The 13,583-nt window shown below is 42.0% G+C and overlaps 1 protein-coding gene across 1 annotated transcript; it reads left to right on the plus strand.

Moving 5' to 3' along the window:
* Nucleotides 1-3,060: 3,060 nt before the first annotated feature.
* LOC114105928 (vomeronasal type-2 receptor 116-like) lies at nt 3,061-12,329 on the plus strand (the record flags this gene model as incomplete). Its single annotated transcript, XM_027952642.3, has 6 exons — nt 3,061-3,369; nt 3,865-4,665; nt 6,326-6,553; nt 8,652-8,775; nt 10,667-11,527; nt 12,259-12,329. Coding segments are annotated over 6 exons (2,394 nt in total), but the record flags the coding sequence as incomplete, so codon positions are not given.
* Between the last annotated feature and the right edge of the window lie 1,254 nt (nt 12,330-13,583).

Raw genomic sequence — 13,583 nt, forward strand, 5'->3', positions numbered from 1 at the left:
ATGTACAGTCCCATCAACTGTATAAAAGTGTTCCTTTTTCTCCCCATCCTCTCCAACATTTACTATTATTTGTGATATTGATGACTGCCATTCTGACTAGTGTGAGATGAAATCTCAATGTATACTTGATTTGCATTTCTATAATTGCTAATGACATTGAAAAATTTTTCATATATTTGTTGGCAGTTTGTATCTCTTTTTTTGAAAAGTGTTTGCTTAATTAATTTGCCCATTTATTATTTGTGAGGTTTTGGTGTAAAGTTTTTTTAGTTATTTATACATTTTCTGTATTAATCCTCTGTCAGAAAAGTAGCTAGCAAATATGTTCTCCCATTCTGTAGGTCTGTGCTATAAAGAAGCTTTTCAATTTGATACTATCCCATTTAGTCACTCTTGCCATTATTTCCTGAGCTTTAGGGGTCCTATTGAGAAAGTCGTTGACCATGCCTATATGTTGATGGGTTGACCCTATGTTGTCTTTGAGAAGTTGCATATTTTCTGATCTAACTCCTAGGTCTTTTATCCACTTTGAGTTTATTGTTGTGCAGGGTGAGAGATAGAGGTCTAGTTTCGTTCTTCTAAATATGGAGAACCTGTTTTCCCAGCACCATTTGTTAAAGGCTGTCTTTTCTCTAAAGAATGTTTTCAGCACCATTGTCAGGGATCAGATGACTGTAGATGTGTGGGTTTATCTCTGTGTCTTCTATTCTCTACCATAGCCTATCTATCTGCTTTTAGAAAAAAAACTACTGTGCAGTTTTTGTTACTATAGCTCTGTAGTTGAATTAGAAGTCAGCTATCGTGATGCCTCCAGCATTGCTTTTTTGGTTTAGAATTGCTTTGGTTATTCTTGGTCTTTTTTTCCTCCTAAAAAAGACTTTAAGACTTTTTTCTGGGTCTGTGAAGAAAGTCATTGGTATTTCAAAGGTGATTTCATTGAAACTATATATTGTTCTAGATAGTATGACATTTTAACAATACTAATTCTACCTATCCATGAACATGGGAGGTTTTTCTATCTTCTTGAGTCTTCTTTAATTTCTTCCTTCAATGTTCTATAATTTCCATTGTAAAGACCTTTCATTTTATGGTTAGTTTTATTCTTAGGTATGTCATTATCATATATTCGGTCTTTTTTTGAGACTTGTGAATCTATACTTTTTTAAAGACATAGAATAAAATTCAGCGTCTATTGAGACCACTCCTTCAGTCTTATCCCATTGATCAGGCACTGGGAACATTGGAGGGAGTTGAATTTTTTTCAAAAAGTGATCCCATAGAAGTGGAGAATAAATCAGTTTATCAGAGGCTGAGTGAACAGGGACTGATGAGGGGTGGGAGAGGTGGATCTATGGTGCTAAGTAACAGTTAGACAAGCGGGATTGACTGGTGTGTTCTTACCAGGAGGATAACTACAGACAACGATGATGACTGTGTCCTTGAATAACTCAGAGAAAAGGTTCTGCATGTTCTCACCATGTAAAGAGAGAAATGACTGAGTAGACATGTGTAACTGAACCTAGACACTAAACAATGCGTACGTACATGAAAACATCACATGGTACCTCATAAATATGGACAATTTTTATATTTTATCTCTCAGTTAAAACAATAAGTTTAATTTAAATTTAAGCCTTTGAAAACATTTCCTTCATTTAAAGTATCAGAACAAGTAAGACAAAATGCTTAAAGGTAAACAAAATTATTGATTCATTGTTATTAATTTAATAGGACAAAGATAAAAATCAATAATTGGACAACTCCAGCTGTAAAATTTCTCTGCTATATTTAGCCCATATCAAAGTAGTCCTTCATGGACTGAAAAAATATTTTTAGCAATTATTTATGGAAAAATAAAAACATTTGACCATATGTTTTAGTGACAGAAAATATCCTTGAATAGCAACAATACAGATAAAATTACTGGAAATAATGGGAAAACAGATGCAATTAAAATAAAACATTGTTACTTGGTAACTGCTTAAAAATGTTTCACCTATATTCAGTTAAAGAGTTCCTACAAAATAAATGATTAATAAAAACCGTATATGGAAAATCACAAAATCAAACCATAAGCAACAATGGATATGATCTAAAACACCAATAATATAAAATCAAGTCTAAATAATTCATGAAAAGGTGAAGCTTTTTGAATATTTAAATAAGACTGCAATTTAAGATATTCTAAAAAAACTAGGTCAATTCTAAACAATTAAAAGAAATTCATAAAGATTAAACAAAATATGAATTCTGTTAGAAAAAAAACAACAATGGCCATATTACAATTCAACAACCAATATTTTTGGAAAATCTTCTTAGAGAAAAGCTTCAAATGTTCAAACATAAAATGAGAAAGAATTTACTAAAGAGAAAGGGAAATATTTTAAGTTGAGTAATCAGTTTGAAGACTATGGAAATAAATTGGATGTTCTCATCAAATATTAACTTTCAAAGAAAATATAATTGGATAAAACAGCTGTGATAAGACAATAGAGAAGAATATAGAAAGCATCCACTCTAAGTGCCCCATGTGGAATGGCGTAGAGGATCCTGATCCCAGTGGTTTGAAGAACTGGCAAGTGAGCCTCTTTGAAACACTTGCAGACACATAGAGTCCAAGTGCTTGAGTCTTGGCGTCTGCCTCTAACTAGACACAGACCACAGGTTGGGAAGCACCACGGCCTTTGCTAAAGGGTTTGCCAAGGGGAGAGTGCAGCCCTCACTCGCGTCCCCAGAGGAGGACACCTTGCTGTCTTGTGCATACGATGATGCACCTCCCATTTATAGGACGCTGAAAACCAAATCTGCCCACTGGGCAGCTGCATGACCCAGGCAAATGTCACCTCACCCACTCACGATGCCCTGCAAGGCTCTCAGTTTGCTTCCTGAGGGGGAAAGAGCCACTGCATGGTCTTCCCGTGCTGGGGAACCTTCCTCTCACCAGCTCCATCTCTCAGGGAAGGAAAATCTCTGAGGTGGATGCCTGAGTCTAACCCAGATTGTCTCTGTGCTTGACAGAGGAGTTACCCTGGATGACATGATTGGGCCATTTTCTCTAATTCTTCTTCTGTGTTTAGCTGGTTTTGGAAGAACTACCAGTATGTGCTGGCTTTCTACTTTGCCATCGAGGAGATCAACAAGGACTCCCACCTGCTCCCCAACCTGACCTTGGGGTTCCACGTCTATAATGCCTTTTCCAGTGACCAGTTCACCTTGTGGAGCACTCTGCTTTGGCTGTCTGGAAAAATGCAGACTCTCCCTAATTACAACTGCCAGACACAGAGCAAGTCTGCTGCCATCATTGCAGGGACCATGTCAGCATTCTCGGCTGAGATTGGAACCCTTCTAGAGCTCTACAGGACCCCACAGGTAGGTGGCTGTAAATTCTGGAGAGAAATTTGGGTCTCTTCCAATCACAGTCCCTCATATCCAATCAAAGGGAAATTTGACTGCTGGGATTCCGTATCCCATGAGGGATAAAACAGATCCCAAGGAACTGTATAGGTTGCAAGATACCTCCTTTTATTCCATCTTTATTCCCACTACTTTTCTGGCTTTTCTGCACCGCACTCTTCTTCCATGATGTCCTGTCTCACCTTGGACCCAGAGAAATGGAGCTGACTGTCTATGAACTGAAAACTCTGAAACCATGAGCCCCAAAGTAAACTTTCCTCCTCTAATTGTTGTTGTCAGATCTTTTGGTCACAGCAGAGAACATACTGACTGAAACCGCACTCCTTCCCTTTCCCCAGCAGTAATCCATTTGTGAGCCCTCACCTAGAAAATTCTGCCGTGCCATGCCCTAGAAAGCAACCCCATGTCCAATTGAACTTAGAATCTTGATATCTTTCTTTGCTCATTCAGGTCACGTATGGACCTTTTGATCCCATGCTGAGTGATAAAGACCAGTTTCCATCACTCTATCAGATGGCCCCCAAGGACAGCTCTCTGGCCCATGCGATGGTCTCCTTATTGCTGCACTTTGGCTGGACGTGGGTGGCACTCTTCCTGTCTGATGATTTGAAGGGAGAGCAGTTCCTGAGGGATCTGAAAGCAGAGATGGTAAAGAATGGTATCTGTGTGGCCTTAACAGAAAAGCTCCCTGTCACTAAGATAATGTATGGGACAGGGGATATCACCTTCATGAGTAGGATCAGAGTCTCCTCTGCAAACGTGCACATACTCCACGGTGAAGCAGGGAGCCTCGTCACCGTGGACATGGCAGCAGACTTCTTTTTAACCACAGGGAAGGTGTGGATCATGGCAGCGAAGCAGGAGATAGTCCTGCATGAGATGAACCACATGCTGCACTCTTTCCACGGAGGCTTCTCCTTCTCACCTCACAAGGGGGAAATCCCTGGCTTCAGACACTTCCTCCAGACAGTGACCCCTTCCCGCTACCCAGAGGACTTTTACTTCACTAAATTGTGGTTGCACCTCTTTCATTGTTCACCGGCTGGGTCACTATGTGGACAAATTTATAATTGCCCTCCAAATGCATCCTTCGAGTTTGTGTCGGGAGTAATTGACATGATGACCCTGACTGACTCCAGCTACTTCATCTATAATGCTGTGTATGCAGTGGCCCACGTCCTACATAACATGCTTGTTCAGAAAACTGAAATGGGATCTTTAGAAGACCAGCTTAGGCTTCATCCCTGGCAGGTAAACCTCCTTCAGAACCAGGTCATGCATGCAACTGAGGGCATCCGTGGGTATTATACTGATGTATTGCATAGCCATGTTTTCATCTTAACATCAAAGAATCAGGAAAAATGAAATATCAGTTCTTTGACACTGGATATATTACAGATAATTGTCATATACAGATAATTGGATATGTACAGATACTTGTTATCTGTATCAGGAGAATTCTGCTAGAGGAGGCTGTGGTTTCCTAAAATTAAAAAAAAAAATGTTACATCCAAAATACTTGCAAATGTAAGATAACATTATGTAAAGTATCCAAACACAGCCCATGACAGAAGAGATAGGGCAATAAGTAATCAAACCTATACATTTCCTTAGAGTGCACACAAATGTAGAGAATACTGACATGGTGGCCACATCTGTCAACAGCTGTTCCAACTAAAATACTATGTATTGTCCCAAGTCCTTTAGGAGATACATTCAGTGAAAAGAGAAATGGCTCCTACATAGTATCCTAAAATGACTCTAGAGAATGAATCAATTTTGACATCACTATTCATCAAAAACTTGGAACAAGCTTGGGAAAGGGATTATGGTTCCGTTTTTAGATGTTATGCCACCAATGATACCTGTCAGCTCAGGCTATTTCCCTGGGTCCTGTATGGATTTTTCTGAATTTCCACCTGGCTTATCTGAATTCATAACCCATTCAAGGAACACATTTATAATCTCTCATGAAAAGGAACAAATTGTTTAATGAAATTTATCAAGTAAATCAATTAAATTTCATTTACAGAGGTGGTTAAATATGTACGTGTGAAATGTTATGCCATCGAGTTTAATTTACCATCCGTATATTTTGACTAACAATAATATTTGATATGCCATATTGAGTTTATTTAGATGTGATTCTAAGAAAACTAGTTGACTTTAACAAGATAAACTCAATGACATAATTGTGGATTATTTAGAATGCTTCAACTCCACAAAACTGAAGACTTAAACTTTAACATTTATTTAAAGAACAACAGGCATTTACCTTCCCAACATAGTGTCACGGATCCCAGAGATTCAGTGTTACCACACTCTATGTAAAATCATTAGAATCTGGAGTTTCAGTTTTTCTATTTTAAGGCAAAGACCACTACCTGCAATATTACAAGATGGCGACATTTTCCAAAAAAAGGTTGAGGGCATAGAGAGAAAACAACTCACATCATGCTTTCTTAATCATTATCGAAGTATAATTGACACATAAGCAATGCTCATATTTAATGTAAACATTCTCATGATTTTTGACATATTCATGCACTCATGCTACTAACACCAGCAACACATCAGTCCATGTTGTGACCATTTCAGTGTGCAAAGATTGACTCCTGAGAAGCCCTAAATGGATCTGATTGGTCAAGATTGCAAGGAGTCCATGCCAAGGCCACACTGGTGACACCATCCTAGAATTTTTTGACTGGATTCATTCACTCCAACATTGTTTTCAGAGTAAGAAGGGTTTTTCCCAGTTGAATCCATGAGATGGTAGCCGCCAAACAGAACCGAGACACTAATGCCAGTGACTTCAGAGTGAGGGGAGGTGGAAGAGAAGGACTTCCTGGTACATATGGTTTTCCATCTTTCATTTGGATGCACTCCTCATGTCCAACTCTGCCTCCTGCAGCTGCATCCATTCCTGAAGAACATCCGGTTTACCAACAGCGCTGGGGACCACATCTCCCTGGATGAGAAGAGCAGCCAGATGGCCCAGTATGACATCCACAACGCTGTGAATTTCCCTGCTGGTCTTGGGCTGCTGGTTAAAGTAGGAGAGTTTGTCCCCAGGAGTCCACTTGGTCAAGGCTTGGTCATCAGTGAGGAGATGATAGAATGGCCTATTGGATTCACAGAGGTACGATCCCAGTTCAGTGTTGGGTACATGGGAGGGATCTGGATGGGGCCCTGAGATGAGCCTGACCGTGACCTTTAACCTGGCACTAAACTCACCCCTGCCATCTGTACTTGTAGTATGTTTCTTCCATTTGCATATTTTAAGCTGAGCTCTATACAAAGAGCAAGTTTATAGAAGCCACCACTTTTTTAGTTTTTGTAATTAGTTCAAACAGCAAATGAGAGAATGAAATGAACAAAGTTAATGAATGGAGATAAAGGGGTAACAATGGAGATGAATAAATACCAAAAATGTCCCTCCACAGATCCTTAAACCCTTTATTAAATATGGCCTGGATCTTCATTAAGCTTTTATGCCCTCTGAATATGAGTGAACTGTGGACTCACATCCTTGTAGAGACCATTCCCATCCTCCTTTGGCATTTTATACCATTCAGTCCTCAGCCTTTCTTCTACTCAACATCCCAATGTATTGGCAAGATTTTATGTCATGTTTTGGCCTTGAGATGATCCCACCCAGTGTTCCAGGAGACTGAAGTAACAATCATGACGCACTGTTCATTGGTACCAGTGGTGCCCAGCTGGGTGGGGTGGTGCATGCACATAATCCCAGTTACTTGGGAAGCAGAGGCAGAAGGATCACAAGTTCAAGACCAGTGTGAGCAACTCTTCAAGACACCATTTCAAAATATAAAAATAAAAATGGCCTAGGAATATAACATCATTGTATTTCAGTTGCCTAGAATTCACAAGACCCTGGCTTCGATCCCCCATACTGCAACCAACCAACCAACAATCTACGCCAGGATGATGATGCCCACAGCAGAATAGACACAAGCCATGGTGTTAATGCACCCTCATCACTTCTCTCTTGACCTTGCTCCTTTCAGCAGCTACTGTCAACAGTGCTCCTACTTTGCTTTATGGGTTCATTCTTAGCATTCATTATAGTGGGATTCATTATGCCGTATTCATCCATGGCCACAGCATAGTTCCTCAGTCTCCTTCCCCAGTGCATCCCTTCCCCCCTCCCGATTCCTTGTCCCTTGCTCTACTCTACTGGTTTCCATTCTCTTGACATAGTCATTTATTATTATTTTAATTAATGCATTCTACTTCCGCATGAATGACGGGTTCATTTGGGGCGTATTCACACATGGACAGAGCAGACTGACAGAATTCATTCCCAATACTTCCCGTGCCCACTGCCGCTCCTTCCTGCCCATCCCCCTTCTATTCTCTGTAGGTCTCCCTTCTATTTTTGTAAGTTGCTATTTTTATTCTCCCCACCTCCCAGCCTCTCTCCACACATGAAATAAAAATTTCAACCCTTGACTTTGACTCTGGCTTATTTCACTTAGCATGATGTTCTCCAGTTCCAGCCATTTACCAACAAATAACGTAATTTCACTCAACATTATGACTGAGTAAAACTCCATCATGTATATCTACCACACTTGTTATCCTTGTGTCTGTTAATGGGCACCTGGGCTGATTTCATAATCAGCTATGGTAAATTATGCTGCTATAACCTGGAATAGGTGAGTCAAACAGTAGTTACATCTGGGTTTTGCGGAATCTGTAATAGTACTAATTGTCAACTTCCCCCACAGTGCATACATGGACCTTTTCCTCCACATTCTTGCCAGTAATTAATGTTGTGTGTGTTCTAGATGACTCCCAGTCTAACTGAAGTGAGAAGAAATCCCAGTGTAGTTTTGGTTTCATTTTTCCAACCAAGAATGAAGGTATGGTAAAAATGCCATCAGGCGTAGAAACTCTTGGAATCATCAGCACATAGAACCTTGCATCCCAGAGCTCTGGGGGAAGAAGTTAAATACAAAGAGGGAAAAGGCTGGGGGTGCAGCTGGTGATGCAGGAAAGAAAATGACCAGGAACCTGGAGAATATTTAGTAAAACAAAGTCAAGGTAGCACAGGTATCCAGGTCAAGAAGCCGAGGCCATGTCAACACGGTGGGAGCTGGTGGACGCTGTGGTGAGGACTTCCTGCCAACATCAAGGATCTCTTAGGAGACACATGGACACCTTTGAAGCTGCAGGTAATCTGCAGAATTGTGACAGGTGCTCTTTTCCCTCAGACTCCTCGATCTGTGTGCAGCCAGAGCTGTCGCCCGGGATTCAGGAAGATCCCCCAGGAAGGAAGGCCCGTCTGCTGCTTTGCTTGTGTGTTTTGCCCAGAGGGACACATTTCCAATCAGACAGGTAGGTGATGCGGGAGGAGCCCATGGTCACTCTGCCTCCTGACCAGTCCTAAGTGAGGACACCAAGGCTGTTGGCCTCACAGTGGGGCCACAGCGCACCCTAGTCTCCATCTTCCCGCTCACTCACTCTTTCACTCTTTCCATCACTGTTGCCACCCGGTTAGGTGTCAGCTCTGTCAGCAGGGCTTTTCCTGTTAGGCACCCTGTGGTGTTGGTCCAGTGGTCACAGTCCTTGACCATCAGTGCAGGTGAGACCGTGTCCATCTGAGATTTCCCAGCGCACCAGGCAAAGTCTGTCCATGCGTGTAAGATGTCAAATGCACAGAGCTCCCTGGGGGTGCACGGAGGCCTTGAAACCAACACTTTGGCATACCAAATGATAAGTATATAAATCATCATAAAAAAATTCTATTCTGTTTTGTGCCACGTCATGAACTCTGAACAGTTTTGTGCCAAACACACATACTAAATATAAATATAACTATAATGTCAGATTATATAACATAGAACAAGAAAAGGAAGAAGTGAAAATATAAAGTCACAGCATCCTAACAAGACACGATCTGGGATCCCTGAAAATAAGTTCTGTACGCATCTCCAATTTCAGGAATTTTATGTCTAAATTAAATATATTCCTGGAAAATAGAAAACATAGCATTACTCATTCAAAAATATTTCCGTTTTTCAAGATATCAATAATACACATTATAATGACTTGAGCCCCCATAAATACTGTTCAATTGCCATCATCTTAACAATAAGAATCATTTTATTTCAATCACATGGCAAAGTCAATAGTTGTCTTCAGGTAAAAGTTAGCTAACAAAATCTCACATTGAATTTTTTTTTAAATACCAAATAAGTGTGTAAAATAAGAAAGAGAAATAAAGGCACACAGGCTCGGCACCCATTATGCAACATACACACACTTGTGTGTGCCAAGTCCTCTCTGAGACAGATGCCAGGAGCCCTGTTCACTGTGACGAGGAAGGAGAATCTCAAGGAATATGAGAAACAGTCACTATTGATTAGTTTGGAATTCTGTATTATTGCATGAGCACTTCTTATGAAACCTAAATAAGACTGTTAAGAGCAGGGAAACTGCCGGCTGGTTCTATCATAAAACAGATCGAAGCACAGACAGGGCCATTCGTGAGCCCACGGCAGAGGCTGTATCCTTGCTGTGAGAATAGGTGTGAGCCGTGGCAGGGGGAGCACAGGGCACCCAGGACAAGATGCCCATGACTCGCCACCCACACTGTCTGTTTTAAATGAACAGAAAGGTTTAAAGATATGCCCTGTTCTTCAGTAACCACATTACCATATCAATTAATATAAAAATAATCACATAGCAGCCATATATTCCCATTCAAAATTCAAATATTTCAATCACTCTCTTCTCAGTACTTATATGGAAAATTAGAACCAAAATATTCACAGGAAATTATCATTTCCAATAAGAAAAAATTTTGAACTATCACCAGAAATTATGGTAGTGACAAAGGTAGAATGTACCAGAAGGGCTGCATCACTGACTTCTCCATTGGGTGTAACCAGGAGAGCTTTCTTAGGGGAATAGTAAATGTCATAAGTGTGTCAACCCGGGGCTCAACAGGAGCAAGACTGTGGGCAGGCAGAGAGAGGGCGGAAGAGCCAGGTCCTTGGGGACACTACGCAGCCCAGGAGGGCTACCTCAGCCCACAACTTCTGAGGATCCCATTGGAGTGGGTGTGGTCTTCTCCTGGAGTCAGGAAGAGAGGAAATTCTCTACGTATCTCAGGACTATGTCAGGCAGCTGTTCTCACAGTGATAGTGCAAAAACAACCATTTCCTTTAATTTAAAAGTGAGGATTTTGTGAAAAAGAAACAATGAACCTGTGCTTTGTCCCCAGATGCAGAGCGGTGTGTCCAGTGCCCTGCACACGAGCACCCTAACAGTGAGAGGACTCACTGCATCCCCAAGGTGGTGACCTTCCTGGCTTATGAAGACCCCTTGGGCATGGCTCTGGCCTGCACGGCTCTCTGCTTCTCTGCACTCACAGCTGCTGTCCTTGGGGTCTTTGTGAAGCACAGAGACACCCCCATAGTCAAGGCCAACAACAGGGCTCTCAGCTACATCCTGCTCATCTCCCTCACCTTCTGTTTTCTCTGCTCTCTGCTCTTCATTGGCCGTCCCAGCACAGCCACCTGCATCCTGCAGGAGACCACATTTGGACTGGTGTTCACTGTGGCCGTTTCCACAGTCCTGGCCAAAACTGTCACTGTGATTCTGGCCTTCAAGGTCACTGCCCCAGGGAGAAGGATGAGGCGGTGGCTGGTGTCAGGGGCACCTAACTTCATCATTCCCAGCTGCTCCCTCATCCAGCTGACTCTCTGTGGAGTCTGGCTGGGGACCTCTCCTCCCTTTGTGGACACAGACACACACTCTGACCATGGCCGCATCATCATCACGTGCAACAAGGGCTCAGTCACTGCCTTCTACTGTGCCCTGGGATACCTGGGCTCCCTGGCCCTGGGGACCTTCACGGTGGCCTTCCTGGCCAGGAACCTGCCTGACACCTTCAATGAAGCCAAGTTCCTGACCTTCAGCATGCTGGTGTTCTGCAGTGTCTGGCTCACCTTCCTCCCTGTGTACCACAGCACCAAGGGCAAGGTCATGGTGGCCGTGGAGGTCTTCTCCATCCTGGCCTCCAGCGCAGGGCTCCTGGGCTGCATCTTTGTCCCCAAGTGCTATGTTGTTTTATTAAGGCCACATAGGAGCTCTCTATGTGGGTCCAGAGAGAAAATTCATTGTGGGAGTAACAAGCCTTCTTGAATATTAACTCACATTTGCTAACGTTAACAAGCGTCCTTGAGAAAATTCTACTCAAATCTAAGAGTCTGATTTTAAGTTACAATGTGGGATTTCCTTCAAAGTCAAGAGACTCTCTCCTAATGCTATAGTCACTATGAAATACAGCCGTCAACTTTTCAATTTTTAATCTAACAGCATTTTTTCATTTCCTCCAATTCTTCTCTTACTGCTTAATCGTGTGTAGTATTCACCTGGGTGTAGTATTCACCTTTACGTGTCTCCCACTTGGATTTTTTATATATTGTCTTGATTTGCATCATTGATATCCATAAAAATCCCTTTTCTTCATCTAGCCATAATTACCCAATGATTCAAGAGCATTTATAAAGCCTTCTTTCAGTCTTTCGGTAATTTGAAATGTTCCTTTTTAATACACCAAATTCCTATATGAATATCACCGTGTTTTGGGACCCCTTGATATGTTACATTAATTTAACTCAGGTTTTGTTCATAGAGAAACCATACTATTGCTAATCAAACTAAATTTGGCCCTAGGGGACCTCCATACAGAGTACTTATCATGATAAACTGCAACCTAGCTTAGTAGTCAGCCTAAGGAAGAGTGTACTGCTTTGTAGTAATTGGCTGAGCAGCAGCCAATCACAGCAGCCAAGCCCTTGGGGGGTCACTATTCAAACTTCACTGAAAAAAGGCAAATGCGTATACTGATATATCTGATTGTTTTGTACAGGAATTTATGATATGGAAAGATTTGTTTTGATAGATGTCTAAATGTACACTGCATTTACCTTGCGTCTAATCTGCCCCTAGAAGCCCACCTTCCCTCACCTTTTGTTAATTGGTGGGTGGGCCTCCACGGCCAAGCACTTACTGGAGTTAGACCTTAGGTCTGTCTTCCAGCCATTCCTCCAGGATTTCTTACCCTCTTACCTCTTACCCTATATCTAACCATTTCCTCATGCTTTCATTGCTTTCTGTGACACCCTCATGTTGCAAAAACATAAAGGCCCTTACAAAGTGCACCTTTTCTCCTGTTCATCCGTCATTTTTAGTTGATTTCTCAGGCCCCCGCCTAGGACACGGGATGGAGGGAAACTTGTTTTCTCCTGTAAATACAAGCGTGAACATAGTAGCCCAGGGTCTGTCTTTGAGAAACCTGTGGACGCACAACAATTTGATTTCAGGTGGGCGTTGAAGGAAAACATAGCGTGCAGTATTAGAAGTTTCCTTCTGTTCTCTCCAAGGTGGTTTTTGCAGCTGAGGGGGAAGAGTCTCCCTGTGGTGGGAGAATCACACCAGCGACTTAATTATGAGTTTAGAAAATTGGGTCCTAGGAGCAGGAAGGGCCAGGGTGAAGAGGTAGAAAGAAGAGCATCAGGGCTGCGGATACGGCTCAGTTGGTAGATGGCTTGCCTCGTATGCACAAGGCCTGGGGTTCAATCCCCAGCACCACAAAAAAAAAAAAAAGAAAGAAAGAAAGAAAAGAAAAGCATCACCAGCAGGAGAACATCCTAAGCAAAGGCCCTGAGGCTGGGCTCAGCTTTGAAGTGTGTGTGAGGAAGGCAGAGTGGCTGGAACCTACGGAGGGGAGAGAGGATATGAGAAGAGGTAAGTGGGGCACAGATTTACCCATCATTGTGAATTTTATTCTAAAAGCAAAGGAAGTCATCGGCAAATTGACAACAGAGAGAGTGGAAGTGGTTCTCAAAAATGGCCTCACTCACTGTATTTGGGTTTTAATGGACTTGGGCAAAAAAAAAAAAAAAAAATATTTGACATAAAATCTCTCTTGAATGAAACCTGATGGCTTTTAGTTTAAAGATTACTAAAACAGGCAATACTGAAGATTAATTTCAGTAGCATGGTAAATACTATAGATGGGGTGGACATCAGTTGCTCTGGTTGGGATGCGGTTCTTCTCCCAAGGGTTCGTGTCTTGGAGGCGTGGTTCTCAGTGTGGCAGTGTTGAGATGGTGGGACCTCAGGAGGTGGGA

Source organism: Marmota flaviventris, chromosome 1 (assembly GCF_047511675.1).
Source record: "Marmota flaviventris isolate mMarFla1 chromosome 1, mMarFla1.hap1, whole genome shotgun sequence".
NCBI lineage: Eukaryota > Metazoa > Chordata > Mammalia > Rodentia > Sciuridae > Marmota > Marmota flaviventris.